General features: G+C 46.7%; 1 protein-coding gene across 3 annotated transcripts in view; it reads left to right on the plus strand.

Moving 5' to 3' along the window:
• Positions 1–24,965, plus strand: part of PYGB (glycogen phosphorylase B) — a 60,715-nt gene that overhangs the window by 23,879 nt on the left and 11,871 nt on the right. For all 3 annotated transcript variants that reach the window (XM_073889635.1, XM_025876983.2, XM_025876984.2), the window contains exons 3-13: positions 8,643–8,721; positions 11,490–11,593; positions 15,552–15,683; positions 17,520–17,631; positions 18,021–18,103; positions 19,202–19,345; positions 19,945–20,037; positions 21,247–21,393; positions 22,404–22,567; positions 23,445–23,559; positions 24,733–24,834. In XM_073889635.1, coding sequence (XP_073745736.1) covers positions 8,643–8,721; positions 11,490–11,593; positions 15,552–15,683; positions 17,520–17,631; positions 18,021–18,103; positions 19,202–19,345; positions 19,945–20,037; positions 21,247–21,393; positions 22,404–22,567; positions 23,445–23,559; positions 24,733–24,834 — 1,275 coding nt within the window. The remainder of the gene's footprint in view (positions 1–8,642; positions 8,722–11,489; positions 11,594–15,551; positions 15,684–17,519; positions 17,632–18,020; positions 18,104–19,201; positions 19,346–19,944; positions 20,038–21,246; positions 21,394–22,403; positions 22,568–23,444; positions 23,560–24,732; positions 24,835–24,965) is intronic.

Consider the following 24,965-nt stretch of genomic DNA (forward strand, 5'->3'; position numbering starts at 1 on the left):
AAATCTCAAACATCCTAACCTTGCACCTAAAGGAGCTAGAAAAAGAACAAATAAAACCCCAAACCATCAGGAGGTAGGAAATAATAAAGATGAGAGCAGAAATAAATGATACAGAAGCCAAAAAAATTAAAAAAAATAGCAGTTAAATGAAAGTAGGAGCTCATTCTTTGAAAACATCAACAAAATTGATAAACCTCTAGCCGGACTCATCAAGAAACAAAGAGAAAGGACTCAAATAAAATTACAAATGAAAAAGGGGAAATAACAACTGACACCACAGAAATACAAATAATTGTAAGAATATTATTAAAAGCTATATGGCAACAAATTGGACAGCCCAGAAGAAATGGGTAAATTCCTGGAAACATATAACCCACCAAAACTGAAGCAGGAAAAATAGAAAATTTGATTTCTTTAGAAATCAAATCAGTAATCAAAAAACTTCCAACAAACAAAAGTCCAGGACCAGACAGCTTCACAAGTGAATTGTACCCAACATTTAAAGAAGAGTTAGCACCCATTCTTCTCAAACCATTCCAAAAAATGGAAAAGGAAGGAAAACTTACAAATCATTCTATGAGGCCAACATTACCCTGATTCCAAAACCAGATAAAGATACACATAAAAAGAGAACTACAAGCCAGTATCCCTGATGAACATGGATGCAAAAAACCTCAACCAAATACTAAGATTTCTGACATTAGCCATAGCAACATTTTTCTTTTTTTTTTTTATAGCAACATTTTTTTAAATATGTTTCCTGAGGCTAGGGAAATAAAATCAAAAATAAAGTATTGGGATTACATCAGAATAAAAAGCTTTTGCACAGAAAAGGAAACAATCACAAAACTAAAAGGCAACCTACAGAATGGGAGAAGATATTTGCAAATGACATATCCAATAAAGGGTTAGTATTGAAAATCAATATAAAGAACTTACACAGTTCAACACCCAAAAAATAATCCAATTTTTAAAATGCACAGAAGAAATGAACAGACATTTCTCCAGAGAAGACATTCAGATGGCCAACAGACACATGAAAAGATGCTCAACATTATTCATCATCAGGGATATGCAAATCAAAACTATAATGAGGTATCACCTCATAACTGTCAGAATGACTAAAATCAAAAACACAAGAAACAAGTGTTGGTGAGGATGTGAAAAAAAGGAACCCTCTTGCACTGTTGGTGGGAATGCAAATTTGTACAGCCACCCTGGAAAACAGTATGGAGGTTCCTCAAAAAATTAAAAATAGAACTACCCTACAATCCAGTAATCACGCTATTGGGTATTTACCCAAAAAATACAAAACCACTAATTCAAAGGGATACATGCACCCCTATGTTTATAGCAGCATTATTTACAATAACCAAATTATGGAAGCAGCCCTAGTGTCCATTGATATATGAATGGATAAAGAAGAGGTGGTACAGGGGCGCCTGGGTGGCTCAGTCATTAAGCGTCTGCCTTCGGTTCAGGTCATGATCCCAGCGTCCTGGGATCGAGCCCCGCATTGGGCTCCCTGCTCGGTGGCAAGCCTGTTTCTCTCTCTCCTACTCCAGCTGCTTCTGTTCCCTCTCTTGCTGTGTCTCTCTCTGTCAAATAAATAAATAAAATCTAAAAAAAAAAAAAAGTGGTACATATATACAATAGAATATTATTCAGCCATGAATAAGAATCTAATCTTGCCTTCTGCAACAACATGGGTGAAGCTAGAGAGTGTAATGCTAAGTAAAATAAGTCTGTCAGAGAAAGACAAATACCATATGATTTCACTCATATGTGGAATTTAAGAAACAAAAGGGAAAAGAGAGAAACCAAGAAACAGACTATATAGAACAGACTATAGAGAACAAACTGATGGTTAACAGAGGGGAGGGGTGGGGGATGGGTGAGCTAGGTGATGGGGATTAAGGAGTGCACTTGTGATGAGCACTGGGTGATGTATTTAATTGTTGAATCACTATAGTGTACACTGAAACTAATATAACACTGTATGTTAACTATACTGGAATCAGAATTTAAAAATTATCTAAAAAGATAGACATTATCCTGGTAGGTGATTTGTCATTTGAACTGTTTACTGAGTATGAATCTCAGAATGCATCTGTAAGCACCACAGAACATGTAAAGTCTAGATCTTCAGTGGAATTTATTGCTATAGGAAGTGTTTTATTTTTTGAAACATTTTCTCTTTATATAATTCTTACAGATAGTAAAGATTTTAGGGAATGTTTATACCATAAATATGCCATATCTGTTTATAATTTTTATTACACAATGTGTTAATTATAGAAACTTAGAAAATGCAGGGTAGCACATATCCTTGTATGTGTACATTTTTTTTCTTAAAAGTGATACTTTACTCACTTTTAAGCTTTTTATTAATCTTATATTTGAAAGGTTTTCTGATGATCAAAACTTTAATGTCTCCAAGTACACAGTTGCTGGGCCCTTCTAGTCATAAGATGGAGTGCCAGATGTTTTGAGTGGGAACCAAATGATGACATGGGGCTTAGATGGACCTCCTCCCCCAGGTCCCCACATTTATAATGTAGTGTGAAAAGTGAAACATGCCACTACTCTATTGTACAGGGCTGGAAAGTAGTTCTGGGGAGCAGGTTATACTAAAAACTGGAACTTTAATAGAAGCATCTCCCTCCTTACTGAGTAATCATGGGTGCATTTAAGTATTTTTTTTTATCGTGGAAAGTTTAAATTATGTACAAAAATGGAGTGACTACTATGATGAACTTCCATATACCCATCACCAGCCTCCACCTATCTTCAAGCCCCACTCATGACCTCTCCTGTTTCCCTCACACCCCTGCTACTCCCAGATTATTTAAGCTAATATCAAATAGCATATTTCACTTGTTGCTGTTTCAACAGTTATCTCTAAAGATAGGGTCATACCATTATGACCCCTAAGATATTGACAGTAATTTTCAGGCAGTTGACAAACTTGTTGATTGCCTTCTAATTTTTTAACAGTCTATTCAGAAACTTATTTGTATTTGGTTGATATGTCTGTTAAGTCTCTCTTAATCTATAGACTTCTCCTCTTCTTTAAACTGCCTTGCAGTTTATTTGTTGAAACTAAGTTTGTCTTGTAGAGTGTCCTGCAGTCTCTATTTGACTGGTATCCCTAGCTGTTATTTTTTTTTAAGATATTCATTATTTATTTGAGAGAGAGAGAGAGAGAGATCACAAACGGGGGAGGGGTAGAGAGAGAATCAGACTCCCCGCTGAACAGGGAGCCCGACGCAGGACTCGATCCCAGGACCCCGGGATCATGACCTGAGCCAAAGGCAGCCACTTAACTGACTGAGCCACCTAGATGCTCAGCTGGTATTTAACCTGCTACTTTGTCCCAAGGATTTTGCTCTCATCAGGTCTACTCAACATCATACTAATGGTTTTAGCTGGGGTATTTAGGCAAGAAAATGAAATAACAAGCATCCAGATTAGAAAGGAAGAAGGAAAGCTATCTCTATGTGCAGCTGACATGATCTAGAAAATCCTATGGAAACCAATAAAAATAGATTAGTACAAGTGAATGAGTACAGCAGCATTGCAGGATATAAGATCAATATACAGGAATCAACTGAATATTTATATAACTGCAATGAACAGTCCAAAAATGAAATTAAGAAAACAATTCCACTTAAAATAGCATCAAAAAGAATAAAATTCTTAGGAATTAATTTCCAAAAGAGATGTAGACTTAAATCCTGAAAACTATAAAACACTGTTGAAAGAAATTAAAGGAGACCTAAAAATGAAGTGACATTACATGTCCATCTGTGTCTTACAAGACTTAAGGTGGCAATACTCCCCAAATCTGTCTACAGACTTATTGCAGTTCCCACTAAAATTCCAGTTGTCTTCTTTGCAGGGATTGACAAACTGATCCTAAAATCCAGATGAAATGCAACAGATGAGAAATCATTAAAACATACTTGAAGAACAAAGTTGAAGGACTCACACTTCCCAATTTTAAAACTCACTGTGAAGCAATGGTCATCAAGACAGTGTGGTATAGACATAACGATAAACATATAGAACAATGGAATGGAATTGAGATTCCAGAAATAAACCCTCACATTTATAGTCAATTGATTTTTCCCATAGTTTTTCAAAATTGTGGTAAAATAAACCTAACAGAAATTGCATTCATTTTGTACCATACTCCCCACCATCCATCTCTAGAACCCTTTCCATCTTGCAAAACCGAGCCTCTATATCCATTAAACACTAACTCCCCATTCCCCCCTCCCTCAAGCCCTTCCCTCAACCCGACAGCTACCCTTTTACTTTCTGTCTTTCTGAATTTGATATTCTAGGTACCTCATATAAGTGAAATCATGCAACATTTGTTTGTCTTTTTGTGACTGACTGGCTTAATATCTTCAAGATTCATCCATGTTGTAGCCTATGTCAGAATATCTTTCCCTTTTTTTTTTTTTTTAAGATTTTATTTATTTGACAGAGAGACAGCAAGAGAGGGAACACAAGCAGGGGGAATGTGAGAGGGAGAAGCAGGCTCATCGCTGAGCAGGGAACCAGAAGCCTGATGGTGGGGCTCCATCCCAGGACCCTGGGATCAGGCCCTGAGCCGAAGGCAGACGCTTAATGACTGAGCCAACCAGGCACCCCGAGTCTCCTTCCTTTCTAAGGCTCTATGAATGTATGTATATGCTATATGTAATTACTACACTGTGTTTATCCATTCATCTGTCTATAGACACTTTGATTGCTTCTGCCTTTTAACTACTGTGAATATAATACTTTTATGAACGTGAGTATACAAATACCTCTCCAAGACGCTGCTTTTAATTCTTTTTGGTATATACCTAGAAGTGGAATTGTTGGATCATATGGGAATTCTATGTTTAACTTTTTGAGGAAACATTATACTGTTTTCCACAATGGTGACACCATTTTAGTTCCCTACCAGTAGTGTACAAGAATTCTAATTTCTCCACATCCTCACCAACACTTGTTCTTTTTCTTTCTTTTTTGATAGTAGCCATTCTAAGGGAGATAGTATCTCATTGTGGTTTTAATATTATTTATCTACTGATGAGTGATGTTAAGCATCTTTTCATGTGCTTATTGGCCATCTAAATATCTTCTCTGGAGAAGTGTCAGTTCAGGTCATTTGCCCATTTCTGAATTGAGCTGTTTGTTTTGTTGCTATTGTTGAGTTTTAGGAGTTCTCTATTCTGCATATTAATCCCTTACCAGATACATGATTTGCTAATAACTTTTTCCTGGGTTACCTTGTCACTTCGTTGATAGTGTCCTTTGATGTGGAAAAGTTTTTAATTTTTATGAAGTCCAGTTTTTTTCTTTTGTCACCTGTGCTTTTGGTAGCCTATATAGTCAAGTGCTTTTTTTCTTTTTAAAGAAAAGGGTGCCAAAACACTCAATAGAGAAAAAATATTTTGATAAATGGTGCTAGAACAGTTGGATGTCTACATGCAAATAAATGAAGTTGGATCCCTATCTCACACTATATATAAAAATTAAGTCAAAATGGATCAAAGACCTAAATATAAGAGCTAAAACCATAAAACTCTAAGAAGAATATATATATATGGGTAACTCTTCATGATTTGGCAGTAGATTATTTTAAAAATGACATCAAAAGCATAAGCAAGAAAAGGAAAAATAAATTAGACAAGAGTAAAAACTTTTGTGCATCAAAGGATGTTATGAAGAAAGTGAAAAGACAAATAGGAGAAAATATTTTAAATAATAAATCTGATGAGGATTTGATATCCAGAATATTAAGAACTCTTATAGGGACACCTGGGTGGCTCAGTTGGTTAAGGGTCTGCCTTCAGCTCAGGTCATGATCCCAAGAGTCCTGGGCTCTAGTCCCATGTTAGGTCCCCTGCTCAGTGAGGAGCTTGCTTCTCCCTCTGCCACTTCCCCCTGCTTGTGCTCTCCTGCTCTCTCTTTCTCTCTCTCTCTATCTCTCAAATAAATAAAATCTTTTTTTAAAAAAAAGAACTTTTACAACTCAACAACAAAAAGACAGCCTAGTTTAAATATGGGCAAAGCACTTGAATTGACATTTTCCAAAGACGGTATACAAATGGTCAAAAAGCATGTGAAAAGGTACTCAGCATCATTAGTCATCAGAGAATGCAAATCAAAACCATGAGCTACTGCTTCTCACCCACTTGAGTGGCTGTAATTGTAAAGACAGAGAACAAGCGTTGGCTAGGATGTGGAGAAATTAGAACCCTCATATACTGCTGGGAGAAAGTAAAATGGTGGACCCACTTTGGAAAATAGTTTGGCAGTTACTCAAAAAGTTAAGCATAGAATTACCATGTAAACCAGCAGTTTCACTCCAAGGTTTAGTTCCAGGAAAAATGAAAACATATGTCCACACACAAAATTGTACATGAATGTTCATAGCAGCATTATTCATAATAGCCCAAAAGTGGAACAAGCCTAAATATCCCTCAGCTGATAAATGGATAAACAAAATGTGGAGTGGTCATACAATGGAAAGCTAAGCGGTGATAAGCAGTACTGATGTGTGCTCCAACATGGATCAACCCTGAAAACATTATTCTAATTGAAAGAAGCCAGATACAAAAGGCCATATGTTTGTATGTTTCCGTTTATATGAAATGACGAGAATAGGCACATCTGTAGTGATGGAAAGTAGAAGAGTGATTGCCAAGGTCTGAGGGAATAGGGAAACTGGGAATGATTGCCAGTGAGTACGGGGTTTATTTTTGTGTGCGGTGAAGTACTGGAATTAGTGGTGGTTGCACAACTTTGTGAATATGCTAAAACCATTGAATTGTTTGCTTTAAAGGGTAAATTTTATATGGGATGTGAATTATATCTCAATAAAGAAAAAACAGGTTAAGGGTGCTCTGTCGTGCTCTTTTTCTGTCTTCAGCTCAGAAGCCCACTTTAGCAAGATTTTAGACTTTCTGTCAGCTATTTGTGCCTCTTTTGAATACTCTCAAATTCATGGCAAAATTTGCTTTCCTAGGCTGAGGTGTGCCTACAACATTCAAGGTAAAAACAGAAAAGAACAAAACATCTGCTCTTAGCCTGCCTTTATGTAGTGTGCTGGTCTTTGACTTTAGTAAATGTTTCATGAATAAGAGGTTCCACAGTCAGATAAATTTGGAAAATGTAGTTAAACATGTTTCTTAACTTGGAGCCGGTGTGTATTACTGGGTAAATCCTGCCTCCCCCACATACCCAAAATATTTTTGGTGGAACATGCTCCTTGAAATTGCTATGGGAGTTAAGTCAATATTTTGAAATACTACTCTGAATCAGATTACTGTTTGTGTTAATACCATTCAATTTACTTAATAGACACTAAACCATCTTTTTATGACCTTGATGTTTTTATTTTTCCACAAGTTTGCTTTTACCCTTCGTAATTTATCAGATTCTTGAAATGTGGTCCGGAAATCCCTGGGGCCTCTGAGACCTTTTCAAGTGGTCCGCTAGGTCAGAACTATTTATTTTTATTCTATCACGACTATGTGGTGAAGTTTTTCAGAGGCTATATCATGTGTAATATCTCAGCAGATTGAATGCTAAAGCAGAAAATTTATTAAAGAGATTTGTAAAAATGTAAAACACTGCTACTCTTAGTAAATTTATTTGTTTTAAAAACTCATTAAATTGTGTTGTTTATGTGAATATTAATGGGTTTATTAGTTTAAAATGAATTCATATATACTTAAAAAACATTAATCTATTTTAAATTTCTAACTTAATAAATACTGATAGATACAATTCCATTAAAGAATAGCTCTTGAAGTCCTCCTGAAGCCAAAAAGTTTAAAACACACTCATCAAGATAATTAGTGTGAGCCGTTTGTGAAGTTTGACACACTGAAGTCAGATTAATGGAACAGTTATCCATCTAAACCATTGTGGGATGGTTTCCAGTCAGGTGAAGAAGTTGGTGCTTTGTTGCTTTCTTTCTGATTTTTAACATTTCACTAGATTGCTTGAATGCAGTTGGGATGCCACAGGAAAGATACTTTTAGGTTTTAGTTTAAAAAGATGTCACATCTGAGTCCTAGGGAAGATGGCAGAGCAGAAGAACCCCAAGCTCACTTCGTACAGATACAACTCACTGTGTGAAAACCCAGAAACTGACCTGAAGCCTGGCAGAACAGATTCTCCACAGCTAAGTGTAGAGAAGAGGCCACTTCGGAGAGGCAAATAATAAAGATAGCCAGTTAAATAATTAGTAAACAAATAAGTCACATAAATATCATGAGACCATATGAAATTAGAGAATTACTGAAACCACTGGTTTCATTTTTAGGATACGTGTTTATAATCTGTTCACTATATGTAGGTTAGTAACCTGGCAATAAATATCTTTGGCTGTTAAACCAAGCCTCATTTTGATTATTAATTCTTATATAGTTTGGCAGCTTTTGAAATACCTGGAAACTTTCATCATCGTTCATTGATTAAACGCCAGATTTTTAATATTAGATTTTCAAGTCTAAAAGAAAGCCAATTCTAACCTTTGATTGATATAAACTGACAAGACTTAATATCTTTCCACCTGTTGCGTGCAAAGATATTAAGTATTATTGAAGTGTTGCCTCTGTTTTTATTCACAGCTGGGGTTGGACTTGGAAGAACTGGAGGAAATAGAAGAGGACGCTGGCCTCGGGAACGGAGGCTTGGGGAGGCTGGCAGGTAATCCCGCCATCTGACTAGGGCATGGTCTCTCCTGATATGGTGCCCTGGTCGCTGAGCACCTGGTGAGGGTGAGGTCACCTGTGCTCCCAACAGCGGTTTGTCGGGGTAAATTGACCTGAGTGGATGGGAGAGTGTCATCCAAGTGGAATTAAAGGCAAGACATTATGTTTCCCTTCACACAAGGATACTTCCTAATTATCATGAAGACCAGGCTTGCCGGTGTTGGGTAGCTGGCGCTGGGGGGTGGTTTCCAATGCACTGACCACCTTCCACAGCCAGTAATTGGGAGAAAGACGGATAGACACACACATGCATGCACATAGGCAACACACATACATGCACACACACAAATATATCTATGCATGCACACATCCACACACACATAAACCCAGGTACATACACATGTACGCGTGCACACACACACACAATTTATGAATGCAACCCCACTGGCAAGCCATTCCTGCTTTACTGTAGTAAGCAGATTGCCCCAAAATAGCAGTCATTCCTTTTCGGATATTGCTCCCTTGGGCCATTCTGTTAGAGAGCATATCCAGTTTTGTTTTGTTTTTCCTGTTCGAGTTATTTTTGCTAGCCTTTTAGGACAAAGGGAGCTGAGTGAAGGACTTAGAAGTGGAGGCATGCCTGGTGGGCTCAGTTGGAAGAACATGCGGCTCTTGATCTCAGGGTCGTGAGTTCGAGCCCCACATTGGGTATAGAGATTACTAAATAAATAAACTTAAAAAAAAAAAACCAAGAACTTAGAAGTGGAAATCACTGTCACTGTGAAATTTGATTTTGCTGTGTGCTTCAAGGCTCTTGGGCACAGTGTTTCTGGAACAGAATTAAGTCAAGTTTTATGTTGCCCTGGTGTGGAGGGCACAGGAGGGTGGGTTTAGGCCCCTACCACTTTGCATTACTGCCCCTTTTGAGAGTTGTCATTTTGTAAAGGAATCAAACCCCCTAAAATGTATCTGAGTATGTGTATGTGTTTATGTTTTCCAATCTGAAGTTAAATTCTTCAGAAATTACAAAAGCAGCATATGATTCTCTCAAACGAAACAGCACCTGGCTCTGTGTAAGGGGACAGCTGCAAGGCCTGCCCCGCCCCCACCTCTTCGCGGGGGGGAAAAGCCCGTGCATCCCCTATACCTGCTCTCAAATGCTCTCCTTTAGATTATGCCATGAGATCATCCCACACAGGAAGCTGAACCCTACTTCCCCCACAAAAGGAATCATGGCGCCCCTCCGGCAGTGGGCGCGCAGCCCCGAGGGGGCCTCCCATGTGCTGTAAGCCCCTAGGGCATAGCCCCCTGCAGCCCCCTTCACCCTCAGTAGCATTCTCCTGGTCGTAGCCATCTTCCCAGTCAGTAAAACAGCACCCATTTCACCAAGCTCAAGGAAGGCTCCAGACCCCTTGGTCTCCTTCACGGCTCAGGGCAGCTGCCTAACCTCCTCTCCTACCCCAAGGCTGGTGACTGTCAGCCAGGGTGGTCCCATCCCTGGTCTTCCACCATCTGCTCCCTTCAGGGGTTCAGGGCGTCTGCAGGCCTTCCACAGTCTGGTTCCTATCGACTTCCTAGTCTCCTTTCCTGCTCCTTCTGCGGCACCACTGGCCCTGTGCGTGGACTGGCGTGACCTCCTCTGGGACTCCTCCCACCCGTGTACATGTGGGTAGCCCCCAGCCTGTTGTAACTTGATATGTCCTGTGTCCCTCCTGCGAGAATGATTTCTTCAAAACAAGAGCCCAGATCTTATATTTGTGGATACTCTTATTCCTTCCCCTTAGCACAAGGTCTGATAACGGGTCTGGGCATGTTTGTTCAATTCAGCAAGTATTTTATTTGCTGGTGTTTCTTACGGACTTTTTTTTCTTTTTAATCTAGAAGTTTAATAAGGCTGCCTTCTGGACCTTTATTTTAAAACATTGGTTTTTTTCGGGGAGCCTAGGTGGCTCAGTCAGTTAAGTGTCTGACTCTTGATTTCGGCTCAGGTCATGATCTCAGGGTCATGCGATCAATCCCTGCATCTGGCTCCATGCTCAGTGAGGAGTCTGCTTAATACTGTCTCTGTCTCTCCCTCTCCCTCTGCCTCCCCCAACCCAGGTCTCTCTCACTTTATCAAATAAATAAATCTTTAAAACATTGTTTTGTTTTGTTTTTTTTCTTCAAGACATTTTGATTGGGACAAAGGCTCCTTATGGTGACTTGCTGTTCCAGCCACCTTCCTGGGGGCCTTGGGGAACTTTGGCTCTTAGGTGTTTGAGTCCTTATAGATGGCAAGATGTCCATCCATTCCCAGCCCCATCCCTGTGCCTTCTTCACTGGTGTGTACAGCTATTTTGTGGTGTTACTGTCCAAACAACTTGGATTTTAAGTAGAATGTGTAGGGCTGTTGTGGCCTTCAGCCTGCATGAGGCTCTAAGACAAAGCTCGTAGTCAGGGGACTGTGCGCTCAGAGGCATGCCAAGTTAGATGGGGCTGTCTGTGGGGTACCTCACTTCTGCCCTTGCCACCTCCCCACACCCCCATGCTGAACACCCTCTTGGCCCGGCCCCCCCGGCTCTCAAGGTGAAGGGATGGGGACGGGGGCTATTTCCCTTTCACGAAATCTGAAGCTTACGGGTCAGCCTTTAGTTGCCGTCTGGCACCCAGAAGCTGGTGTCCCAGGGCCTACTTAACGTGGGTGTCTAGGCTTTGCTTCCAGTGGGCCTCGAAGCTGCTGATTGTCTTTGATCCCAAGAAGTGCTTTGTGTTTGGAATTTTCAGCCTGCTTTCTTGACTCGATGGCCACGTTGGGCCTGGCAGCATATGGCTATGGAATCCGCTATGAATTTGGGATTTTTAACCAGAAGATTGTCAATGGCTGGCAGGTGAGTGAGACTCCATTTCTTCACTTGTTTCCAGCTCTCATGCGCACAAGAAAACAGGCACTTTTCTATGTTGATCTCCTTTCTGGAGGGATTGTCTGCCAGTCCAGGGCAAAGCAGAGGTGTGACAGGTCAGGGCTATCCTGTGAGCTCCGTGCTTCCCTTAGAGTTCTCTATGGGCTGCCAGAGGCTGATCTGTGTGAGCTCATCGCACACAACTTCGGGAGCCTGCAAAGCCTGTCAGGGAGGGACCCAGGGCCTAGCTGGTCTTACAGGAGCACAGGGGTTGAGGCCACCACATTCTGTGTGCTGGTTCCCTGTTGTCCCTCAGTGTGAAGCAGAGGCGGCCCCTCTGCTTCACCCTCAGTGGGACAATTGACCCGCAGTAGTTGGAGAAACAGTGTTAACATAGGTTTTGTTACCGCCTTCTGCCTTCACTCCCTGATGCCAGTGACGGGACAGTGTCCTGAGGGTTAGAGGCCGGACTGCAAAGTAACGTGGCTCTGAGGGAGAATGGGCTTGGGTTCTGAAGCATGAAACCACAGTGAATTGAGGTGGCCGAGACCACATCAGTGGAAAGAGTCTAATTTCAAAGTGCAGCCTCATTGCCCTCCACTGGGCAGGGGGACCATTTCCCTCATTCAGGACTTCAAAATGGAAGGCATAGTTATTCCACTTGATGGGAGAATAGTTTATGTAATATAATTTGGGGCCTAAAAGTGACATATAAAGTAGGACTGTGGTTGGGATTAAAAGGTTTGTAACAGGAGAGTAGTACAGAACATGAACAGACTGGGGTGATGGAAAGCTCCTGTGTCTTGATGGGGCTTGGGTCACAGGCGCGTGCAATTGCCAGAACTCAAGTGTATCCTTCAGGTTTATACATTGCGCTGTATATGTATTAACCTAAAACATAAACACAGGATGAACTGTACTTAATGATGTGCATGCCCAACTGTTCGTGGAGAAGTGTACAGATGTCTGCAACTGACTTTGAAATGCATCAAGAAATGAATGGGTTGATGGATGGATATGTGATAAATCAAGTATAGCAACATGTTAACAGTTATGGATCCTAAGTTGAAGGTGCGTGAGTGTTTACTGCCAATTCTTTTAACACTTCTGTATGTTTGAAAACACTCATAATAAAAAGTTGACAAAAGTATGGCTAACAGTAAAAGAAAACTTAAAACAGATTTGTATCTGCTGCTTAATTTGTAGACATACTCTCTCCAACCTTAGAACTGCACTTTTCCTCCTGGTATATTCTGGGTAATTTAATGCAGAGTTCCTTATGTGTGTGTGTCTGTCAGAAGCACCCCAGCCTTTGTACACCCATGTGCTTTGACCCATTCAAGCAATGTGTATTCGTAAGACAGAAACTCTGAGGCCCCTCCTTGCCTACTTGGTGTTACGGTTATAGGCAGGAAGGTATTTTTGTGTTGTTTTTTATTTGCTTGATCACAGACATTCCTTTCTTCTGGTGTTCTCGTTCTTCCACCTCTTGCCATCTTGCATAACAGCTTAAAGACAGTTGTGCAATGATAGGTGAGTTATAAACTCAGCCTCCTCCCACCCTGTTTTCATGGGAGCCAGTTTTTAATTGAGTTTAGCTGTAGCAGAATTAAATGCAGACAGTGGTCAGACAGCAGTGTTGTTGGCCATGGGGGCAGAGATGGGGGTCCCCTGGGAGGCCTCCCCCCACCACCACCGTAGTCGAGGAGATGCTGCTTCTGCAAACAATTCATGGATGTACTCTGCAGGAGATGGCCAGGCTTTGGTGTTGGAGAATCTCACTGATGTACAAGGACATGGCACCAGATCAAAAGGCAGGGCTGGTCCCATGATAAATAGCTGCCTGCACCAGACAAAAAAGCCCAGCCAGGAGTACGATGCAGAGACACATATTGAAGCAATAACCTCATCCATGTCACCTCCCTAAAACTGCAGCCAGATACTCTTCTTGACTTTTTACTTCTGTGTAAGAACCATTAAAAAAAAAACAAAACAAAAAAACAAGGCGCCTGGCTGGCTCAGTCAGTAGACCATGCGACTCTTGATCTTGGGGTGGTGAGTTCAAGCCCCACATTGGGCATAGAGCTTACTTTATAAAAAATAAATAAAAATTAAAGAATAAAAATAAAAAAAAAACCCTCAAGGTAACATACAGGCACACCTTGTTCTATTGCATTTCAATTTATTGTGCTTCTCTTACCGCATCTTTTATAACTTGAAGGATTGTGGCAACTCTGCATCGAGCAAGTTTGTTGATCCCATATTTCCAACAGCATTTGCTCACTTTATGTCTGTCACATGTTGGTAATTCTCATAATATTGCAAACTTTATTATTACATTGTTCCCATGATCTGTGATCAGTGATTATAACTTGCTGAAAGCTCAGATGATGGTTAGCATTTTGTAGCAATATTTCTTAATTAAGGTATTGTGGGGTTTTTGTTTTGTTTTTTTTTATTTTTTAGATATTTTATTTATTAGAGAGAGCAAGAGAGGGGACACAAGCAGGGGGAGTGGGAGAGGGAGAAGCTGGCTTCCCACTGAGCAGGGAGCCCAATGCGGGACTCGATCCCCATGACCTGAGCCGAAGGCAGACGCTTAATGACTGAGCCACCCAGATGCCCAAGGTACTGTTTTTTAGACATAATGCTGTTGGACACTTAATAGGACTACAATGTAATGTAAATGTAACTTTCATTTGCACTGGGAAACCAAAATATTCATTTGACTCTATTGCTATATTTGCCTTATTTCGGTGGTTTGGAGCCAAACCTGCAATATCTCTGAGGTATGCCTGTACTTAGGGTTGCTTGTTAAATTTGAAGAAGAAAGGGGCACCTGGGGCACCTGGGTGGCTCAGTCAGTTAAGTGTCCGACTCTTGGTTTTGGCTCTGGTCGTTTTCTCATGGTTGTGAGATCGAGCCCCAAGTTGGGTTCCGAGCTTTGTGCAGACTCTGCTTAGGATTCTCTCTCCCTCTGCCCCTCCCACTACATGTGTGTGTGCTTTCTCTTTCCCTCTCTAAAATAAATAAATAGACCTTTTTAAAAAAATTGAAGAAGGGCTTTCGTCTGAATTTTAATTTATATTTATAATTCTTTATTCACTGCTTACCAAATTAATTAATTCCATTGCAACCCCACCAAATGCTTCTACTCAAAGATGGTTAGATCTGTGGGACTACTTTTAGTTTTATTTGTGGGATTCTTTTTTGTGTATTTACTGATTTTGGATGCTACTAGGTGCAGTTTTTGAAAAATGAGCTGCTTTATGGAAGGCCTAGCAGAAAAGCAGTGTCTTCCAGTGGTGTATCCAGGCACTCCTGCAGCAAAGGCAGCCCAGTCTCTGGTACCCACTAATTTGTGGTGTCATTTTCCAAGCAGTGGGCTCCAGTGATTCTTTTTTTTTTTTTTTAATGACAACTTTATTGAGATACCAAGTGGTTTTTAATATATTTACAAAGTTAGACAGCTATTACCATTGTCTATTTCCAGAACACTTCCATCACCCCCAAAAAAAGTCCCGCATGGATTTGCAGTCACACCCTAGTGCCTGACAACCACTGATCTACCTGCTGTTTGGCTCTTCTAGACATTTTCTGTGAATGGAACCATACACTACAGGAGCTTCTTTGACTCCACGTGTATGTGAGGTTCACCCATGTTGCAGCACGCAGTGGGACTTCATTCCTTTTTATTCTTACATTCGGGTGATTCTTAATGTCTTTTTACCTAAATGCATTTTTCGGAGTTCATTTCTTTAAGGGTCCAACGTTAATTTTTGAACATGAGGCCTTGACCAGAACTGGAAATCTTTGCCCTGTAGGCAGGCTGTGGTTTATTTCAGCTCCAGGCAGTACTGTCTGGACAGTGTGGTCCGTGTGGGCTGAGGGCCTGTCTCCCCAGCGCCCCCTGCGAGAGCTGCCCTCACTGCTGGCCCCTTTCCAGGTGGAGGAGGCCGATGACTGGCTGCGCTACGGCAACCCCTGGGAGAAGGCCCGGCCAGAGTACATGCTGCCTGTGCACTTCTATGGGAGGGTGGAGCATAGCCCGGAGGGCGTCAAGTGGCTGGACACCCAGGTAGGTACCCCGGCACCCCCGGGGAGTTGTGGGGCTGCCACAGTTCATTGTCACATCGGCTTCCCTTTGAGAGTGGGACATGTGCTGTTTCCCAGACGACCTGACTCTAGGTGAAAGCCTGGGAGGCTTTGTCCTCATACACCTGCTTCTTACACATTGTCGGGAGCCGCCCAGACAGTGAGAAAAGGCTCCGTGGGAAGCCCCAGGCTTTGCACTTTAACAGGGGCTTGTGTCGGAGTTGATACCAGCCGCCGTTGGACGGCTAGCAGGACAGTGTGGTGGCAGGGGCAGGGCACTGATTCCCTGGGGGACATGGATAGCCCCCCAGCATGTCCAGAGAGCAGGCGCTTGATGCATGCACTCAGCACACACCACAGGCCTTAGTGGTGTCTCCCAGGTGTCACCCACCACTACTGAGCCGTCAGAGCCCTGGGCAGTGTGGTAAGCTGGGTGGATGTCCCAGAACAGGGCACGGGCATTGACAAGGGGACCAGGACAAGAGCACGGACAGTCTAGTCCAGGCTCGGGGATGACAGTGCACATCTGGGTGGTCTTAGGGTGCAGAGGGAGGAGGCAGGAGAGCCTTCATGGGGGCATAGCTCTAATGAACAAGATTCAGTCGTCTGGATGTGGGGAGGTGAGCCCGGGAGACTGGGGAAGTGCCAGGCATGGAAACCGGGTTTTCTGCAGCATAAGTTTTAAACAGGGTGCATAGGCTAAAGCTAGCTGGAGCCATGTTATGGAGGCCTAAAATGCCATAATAAGTTGTATTTAATTTGAAAGAACAGAGAAGGGGTCAGTTATCCCAGTGCATGTGCTTGTAGAAGATGAGCATATCATGTATGTAGGGAAGCACAGAGACCATGGGGGCATTTCAGGAAGAGTATGGTGGGGGCCTTAACCTGGAGGGCTGGCCCTGGAGAGGGAAGGAGGGGTGGTTAGGGATGCTTTGCAGGGCTTGTCACTGGCTTAGACAAGGCTGTGGGAAGCAGGAGGCAGGGAGGGGGGGGGAGGGAAGGGGAGGGGAAAGGCGATACTGAGGCTCTAGCGATGCTATCATGCAGTCCTTTTGGCTGTAAGAGTGGATTTCATCTCTTAAAGCCACATAGTGGAACCTGTATGAGACCCCACAGGCATGCCTGAGTGTGAAAAGCCCCATTGGAGGGTCTGAGGGTTGGAAGTGACCTTGAGGCTTGTGCGTATCTTCCCGTTCTTGCTAAGAGAAAAGCAGATACTTGTGGACAGAGGGGAGTGGGGGGGTGGGGTTGGCAGGCTCTGTGGGTAGAGAGCAGGCCCTGCATTTTCTGTTGTGAGTAGAGTGTGGGCTGGTTTGGTTTCTCTGAGGGTTAGAGGTCAAGGCCTTCTGCAGACATTGGGAAACAGAATCAGAAATAGAAGCCATCCGTGGAGAAGTTCGCTGAGTCCTGAAATTGCACAAGCAGGGTCGAGCCAGAAGAGGGACAGTGTGGAGGGCAGAGGACAAGGGCCCCAGGAGCTGTGGCCACTAACAGCATAAGCGAGGTTGACACAGTGGCCCCTTGAGCAGCTGAGTGGGAAGAGTTCTTAATGCCAACGTTGAAGGAGGTAAATCTAGAGAAGACAGATGTGACCTCAGGAGTGTGGTCAGGACCTTCCCTGTGGGGCCACCACAGGTGCTCCTGGCCTAGGCTGCCCTGGCACAGGGTGAGTGGCAGGCGTCTTGGGCTAAAGGAGAACAGCCAGAGGGCAAGCAGTTTGGCCACCAGCAGGCAGCAGAATGTTGCTGGTGGGATGAGGAGGCTGGGCCCAGGGACTGTGTCTCTGGCTGACTGGATCGGACCATCTCTCCTTGGCCAGGTGGTGCTGGCCATGCCCTACGACACCCCGGTGCCTGGCTACAGGAACAACACCGTCAACACTATGAGGCTGTGGTCCGCCAAGGCACCCAACGACTTCAAGCTCCATGACTGTGCGTTCTGCCCCTCTTGTCTCTTTTGGGTGGCTTCCCCCAAACTTGCCCCGTGCAGCTCCTGTCCTGTCTGCACTGTCCCTGCTGCAGAGAGCACAAGGCTCCCTCTGCGGAGGGCAGAGGGCAGGCTCCTTAGAGCACTGGGGCCTCCCAGGGAGCACCCACAGGCAAAGCCAGTGCTCCTGGGACCCTGCACCTTTAGGAAGGAGCAAGGGGCCTGGGGCCCTATAGGGTGTGTGAGGGCGCAGTGAAACCGTGGCTCTGGGGGCATCTCTTGTTTAGGAATGCCCCTCACATGGTTCAGGGAAGTGAGAGAGAAATTGTGGGCAGAGGGCACATGAGGAGTCAAGGAAAGGCACACGGGTCCTGACCTTACCATCTCTGCGCAGTTAATGTGGGTGGCTACATCGAGGCAGTCCTGGACAGGAACCTGGCCGAGAACATCTCCAGAGTCCTCTATCCAAATGATAATGTAAGTAGCTCACATGGTTGGTTCTCATCTGCTAGGAAAGTGCATGGGGAGGCTGGGGCTCTCTAGAAGGACCACACTTCTCAGGTGAGACCACGTAAGTGGCCACCAGTGGCCCTCATGTGGCTCCTTGGAGTGAGGATGGCGCTGCATGCTTGATGAAGCCCCACAAGTCCAAGTGCGCCTGTTAGTATCTTCCCCTTGCCCTCTCCCTAAGGGGATGCTTCGGGAGGCTCGTGGGCTCTTCTCACACGTCTACAGTCTGAGGGCTGGCTCCAAGCTGACTCTCTAGGGGGCCACATGCAGGGCAACGTGTGGGGGATGTGCGAGCTTGTCAGACCTCACATGCAGCCGGCTTCTCTTCTGCCACGTGATGCCGCTTCCCCGAGAGTTGTGTGACCCATTTCTCAAGTGGGGACAGCAGTCCCTGTTTGTCAGTGATGCCTTGAGACATATGCCAGTCATGGTTTGAAAAGCTTTTAGTATGTGCCACCACCCACTAGATGGAGTCACAACCACAGTCTCCATTGCCACCAAATTTAGTGTCCACTGGCTTTGTTACTATTGCCAGACAAGAGCCCTTGGAATTTGCCTGAGTGGGTTGTGTGTTTTCTATTTAATCAGAGTAGTGTGTGCACATTAGTAGCAAAGGGCATTGGTGCTGAGAGGCTCACAGCCAAACCCACCCTGTCCTCATTTCCCCCGCCACGAACACTGACACTTTGGAGCTTTTGCTTCTGAGTGGCTCTGGCTGTTAAGGAACGAGACCTGCATGCCTGGTGTCCTCACACAGGGCAGTGTGGCCCTGTGCTGGTTGCCTTCCTGTCTGAAGATCACATGCAGGGTAGGCCATCGTCACCTAATGACTCTGCCCCTGAGCTGCAGTTACCTGACTGGGGCCCGGGGTGGTGGGGATAGAGGCTTCAGCACTGTGCTGGGCCCCACAGGCTCCCATTCTCGTGCACACGTGTGCCTCTGCAGCCCCCGAGCGGGATCCCTCGGCCTGCTGCCCTTCTTGGGTCCTGGGATGGGGGGGGTCCCACGAGGGCCTGCAGCGGCCCTACTGGCTGCTGTTGGTGCTAGCGCTGTCCCTGTCTGCAGTTCTTCGAGGGGAAGGAGCTCCGCCTGAAGCAGGAGTACTTTGTGGTGGCTGCCACCCTCCAGGACATCATTCGCCGCTTTAAGTCCTCCAAGTTCGGCTGCCGGGACCCAGTGAGAACCTGTTTCGAGACGTTCCCAGACAAGGTTGGTTTGTAGATGGGTCTTGAACCCAGTGCAGAAAGGCAGGACGTTCCCAGGCTCGGTTTCTTCCTCAAGGCTGGGCCTTGGGTAGGTAGGGGGATGGGCAGGACAGCAGCCCCCCCTTATCCTGGTCTCCTTGTCATCGGGGGCTGGGCTCCTCCTCCCTGACTAGCGCCATACAAGGCGTCCTTAGGAGCAGCAAGGGACACTGTAAAAGGTTCCCGTGGGCAAATCGTGATGCATTTGGCAGGCTGGGTTCCGTGATTTTAAATAAGGCCAACATATCCTAGTTGGGAGGAACATCCTGGGTCGGGGAGCTGTGGAGAGCATGAGGAGGGCCTTGGAGGCGGCTGAAGGTCCTGCTGAGGAGCCCGCCTACGGGGTCTTCCTGGCCCCTCCCTGTGGCCCTGTGGTACTCCCTACTCCTTGGCTGGTTGTCATGCTGGGCTCAGCACCTCTGCCATGCCTCCAGCTCCTGTTGTCGGCCCTATGGACCAGGCTCCTCGGGGTGGGCGGCTGAGGACCCGCACTCTGTACACACTGACCATGCTGGCACCCATCAGGCAAGGGGGTTGAGGGGGATTGCCCTGTGTAAACTGCAGGTTGCCATCCAGCTGAACGACACCCACCCAGCCCTTGCCATCCCTGAGCTCATGCGGATACTGGTGGACGTGGAGAAAGTGGACTGGGACAAGGTGAGCACCGAAGGCTGGGGACACAGGGTGACGGTGTCCCCACAGTCGGGCACGTGGGGTGATGGTGTCCCCACAGTCACGGGCACGTGGGGTGACGGTGTCCCCACAGTCGGGCATGTGGGGTGACGGTGTCCCCATAGTCACGTGGGGTGACGGTGTCCCCGCAGACCTGGGCACGTGGGGTGACGGTGTCCCCACAGTCGGGCACGTGGGGTGACGGTGTCCCCGCAGACCTGGGCATGTGGGGTGATGGTATCCCCTTCACGTTCAGGCCTGTCCCAACAACAGTGGTGAGTACTGAGATGCCCCTAGGATGCTGAGGAAGGCCTTTCCCCTGTGTCCTGGGGGGAAAGGGACATTGTACCTGAGAAGACAGAGCTGTGGGGAGGAGGACATTCCCGGAGTGGGTCGGGGGTTTCTCCCAAGGGACCAGGACACCATGGGTGGGGCAGTGGTGCAAAGGCACACAAGAATAATTTTCTAGAAGACAGGAAAAGGATCCTGACACTTCTTAGAGCTTCTCACATACATTTTTCTCATCTTAGAATTGTGACAAAACCCCCAGAAGTATTAAGTATAAAGAAACACATTGTTTACATTTTTATAAGTTTGTTCTGACTCATTTGGTCCTAGATACTTGTATAGATTTTCTTAATCTAGTTTAAATCAACATGTAAAACTGTAGAACAACTTATCGTTTTGTAGAACCCAGAGCCCCTCTCTGGTTTGGGGTGCCCTTCCAGGTGGGGCTGGTCGCCCCCCCCCCCCCCCCCCCCGGGGCCCCGTCCGCTCCTGGCCAGTGGAGGGAGGTCACACAGGTTCTCAGTGTTCTTGGACTGGGTGTGAGATCAGTTGGGTGGAAATAAAGTAGAAAATTGGTGTTCTGCTTTGTTCACCAATAAAAAATAGTTTACAGAAGAAAAGTGAGTCAGTGAATGATGCCAGGTGGTGAGGTAAGTGTTACTCATATGTGTGTGTGCTCTGTCAGGACGTAGAATGTACGTGGTCATGTCTGAAATGTGGAGGGCATGGGGCTCACTTGTAGGTTTTGAGGTTCTAGACAGGCCCCAGAGAGCAGAGATGTACAGCTAGCCGACTGGGCCCCTTTCTGGTGGGATCCGAGCATCTCCCTTTGATCCTGGACTTGCCCCTTGCTTAGGCATCTGGTAGAAGAACTGTTTCTAAACAAAACACATTGGAATGTTCTAGGCCTGGGAAATCACAAAGAAGACCTGTGCATACACCAACCACACCGTGTTACCCGAGGCCTTAGAGCGCTGGCCTGTGTCCATGTTTGAGAAGCTCCTGCCACGGCACCTGGAGATCATCTACGCCATCAACCAGAGGCACCTGGATGTGAGCAGCAGGGATGTGGGTGGGAGCTTGGGGGTGCTGCATGACCACCCCTCTTGTCGTGATCAGGGATAGAGGTGGAGGGCCCTCCTGTCCTCCACATGGAATCATCTGGCCTGGAACAGGTGCCTGATTTCTTGAATAGCCTCTGCCTAGCAGAGGACTTTGGGGTCCAGCGGCTGTCACCCGGCAGAAGTGATGCCTAGTCCCCACACCTAGAGTTCTGGAGTGTATGTGGGAGTCATAAATTCAGGTCTTTTTAAAACATTCCCATTCCTGAGTGGGGCTCAGATGTGTCTGTTCCTGAAATGTCTTTGTCCTGGGACATCATAGCGGCATTTGGGTGATTTGGAAACAAAGCAGCATTTGTCTTTGTTACCTGCAGAGAGGAGAATGGTGCACGAAAAGGGCAACTTAGAATCCAGATGTGTTTGTAGTTCTTTTTTTTTTTTTAAGATTTTTTTTATTAATTTGAGAGAGAGCACGAGTGAGGGGAGGGACAGAGGGGGAGAGAGAGGAGCAGACTCCCCATTGAGCGTGGAGCCCGACTGGGGCTCAACACTGGGCTTGATCCCAGGACCCCAGGATCACAACCTGAGCCGAAGGCAGACACTTAACTTACTGAGTCAGCCAGGCACCCCTGTAGTTCAGTTTTTTAACCTTCTGTTGAAAAAGTAGTCGTTCCCAACTGGTCAGACTGTGGCTAGACCCTGCCTAGGCCAGGAAGGCAGCACTCTCGTCTTGTCCTTGTGAGTCCCATGGCACACCTCAGCACCAAGGTCCTCTGACTGTCTGCCCCTGGCAGGACAGGTTTGCCTCCAGCCAGCACAGGCCATTCCCTGGGCGGTGCAGCATGGAGGAGCTTCCTCCTGCACTCGCTGCTCTGGGAGGTGCGTCCCGGGAGCTCAAATGCATGTCTGGGCTGCAGCAACCCCAGGATTTCCTTGGAGGAGCTGGAATCTCCCCTGGGGGCCCCTGGGCCTCCTGCTCACGGCTCTCTGTCTTGGCAACAGCACGTGGCCGCCCTGTTCCCCGGAGACGTGGACCGCCTGCGGAGGATGTCTGTGATTGAGGAAGGGGACTGCAAGCGGATTAACATGGCCCACCTGTGTGTGATCGGGTCCCATGCTGTCAACGGCGTGGCGAGGATCCACTCGGAGATTGTGAAGCAGTCAGTGTGAGTGGGGCCAGCATTTGCCCTGAGCTGACTCCGGATCTGCCTCTGGGACTGTTAGCAGCCATACGCACGGTGGCTGGGGCCTGCTGCCCTCGTGCGCACTGACTGAACTGCTCAGGGCACAGCCGTCGGGGGCTCCAACTCAGCGGGTGGTGTTGAGGGGCTGAGCCTTCTTGTCACCAGTGCCCTCCTCTTTTCTGGCTCTCTCCTGGAGCCATCTGCTGCTGACCAAGCGCCAGAGTGCCGCACTTGGGGACAGGTGTCCCATGCCTAGACAGCATGGAGGTTAGGGCCGGAAGAGCCAGGGCTCATCAGCAAGAGGAAGGAGGAATCCTTAGGTCAGATCTCGTGCTCCCCCTCCATCTCTTGGTGGGACATGATCTTGGAACTCCTTCCCTCCATCCTCATCCCAGATGTGTGTGGAGCACCTCCGTGAGTACCAGGTAGACCCCACACTGGGTCTGTCCGTGTGGAGGCTTCTGTGTTCCTAGTGCCGGCCCGAGGGCTTTGTGTGTAATAGTCTTTGGTCCCTGCATCAAGCCTGTCAATGGGGTGTGTCCCCATTTTACAGATGAGGAAACTAAACCCCGGTTTTCAAGCTCTACAGCCTGTACCCTCTCCAATGTCACGGTCACCGTGGAAGATGGCCGGGTTCCACCCCCTGTGTGGTGAGCGCTCTGTGGCCGAATGTGTAGTGCTTTGAAAAGCACCCGTGCCCACCATTGTCAAGGTGTGCACTAACACTGATGCTCTGTGCTCTTTAGAAAACAGAACAGAAAAACTGAGCTTCGTGATCTTCCGGGGGATTTCCTTATGTTCTTTTGCTCACCTTATTCAAAACACAGGGCTTATGATACCTGCCTGTTTTCTGTTTCAGCTTTAAGGACTTTTATGAGCTGGAGCCAGAGAAGTTCCAGAATAAGACAAATGGCATCACACCCCGACGGTGGCTGCTGCTGTGTAACCCGGGGCTGGCCGGCACCATCGCAGAGGTGAGACCCGCTGCCTCCGAGTCCCCAGGGAGCTGTGGGCACAGTTAGAGCCTCAGCTGTTGCCCAAAGCCCTCAGGCCCTTCGCCAGCAGGTGCAGAGTGGGGAGTGATTGCTCCTTTGTGTGTTGATCAGCAGTGGCTCCAGGCTGGGGACATGTGGGGTCAGACGTGGGAGTGCTGGGCCAGGCTGAGCCGTCAGCAGCCCCAGCGGCCCCAGCAGCTTGTGCAGGAGTTTCAGAAGTGAGGTCCTGGGCTTCGGGAAGGACTAGGGTGGGGGCCACCCGGCTGAGCGGCAGCCCACTGATGAGGTTTGGTGAGGCAGAGACACGGTGTTAAACTGATTGTTCATGTGCTCGTGCAGGAAGCAAGGAAGGGATGGGTGCTTTTACGCCCCGGGTGCTGTGCTAGCTGGGAAATCACAAGACGTGTGCCCGGGTGGTTCCTGGTGAGGGCCTACCATGGGGACACTGCCTGTCTGGGCTGCGTGTGTCAGGGAAGCCTTCCCTGGAAAAGGGACAGCAGAGCACAGATCCGAAGTGCTAACGGGAGGGAGCCAGGAGCACAGACTCTCTGCTCCTTTGGTGAGGGGCATGGCCCCCCGGGAGCTGGAAGGCCAACAGGACTCAGTGCCTGGTGAGTCAGGCAGAGGGAGGACAGGCTGGGAGTTTTCCTCGTGATTCTAAGTTAGCAACAGGGAGACTTAGCGGGGTACTTGATGAGAGGTGCGTTCAGACCGATTGCCCTGCTGTAGTGCAGAGAGGTCTGGACCAGGAAGTGGCTGGAGGGTGCAGGGCCTTGGGAATGGGTGAGGAGCTGCTAGGCTATGGTTGGCTCCCAGGCTTGGGACGTGTCTGTGAAGGGGACAAGGGAGGCTTGCATGATTGCTGTGGATGTTTGAACTTGACCAGACTACGACTGCGACGTCCTGGTTGGGAGCAAACCCAAGCCTGTTTGAGAGGGAGCCCGGGGTGGGCTGCCCATGGTTGTTGGTTGTGGCCATGGTGTGGGGGTGTTTTTGATAGCTGGGTGTTGTGAGAGAGAAGCAGGCCTGGGGCCAAGCTGGAGCAGATCCAGGGAGGAAAGCAGAGGTAGGGATGACAAAATGGGAGGACGGTCTCCAGGAAGATGGGTCTCACAGAGAACAGAAACCATGTGTCCCTTTACAATTCTACAGAAAATCGGGGAGGGTTTCCTGACTGACCTGAGCCAACTGAAGAAGCTGTTGCCATTGGTTGATGACGAGGCACTCATCAGGGATGTGGCCAAGGTCAAGCAGGTAGGCCCAGTGTGGGATAGCCATCCTGCATGATCTGGGTGTCAGACCCAGCGGCCGCCTAGTCCATCCACCCCGCTCAGTCCTCAGGTCACCAGCAGGTGGGCAGGCAGGTGCAGACCCCAGAGCAGCCC

This window comes from Callorhinus ursinus, unplaced genomic scaffold (assembly GCF_003265705.2).
Source record: "Callorhinus ursinus isolate GAN/ISIS: 27379988/994484 unplaced genomic scaffold, GSC_fseal_2.0 scaffold111, whole genome shotgun sequence".
NCBI lineage: Eukaryota > Metazoa > Chordata > Mammalia > Carnivora > Otariidae > Callorhinus > Callorhinus ursinus.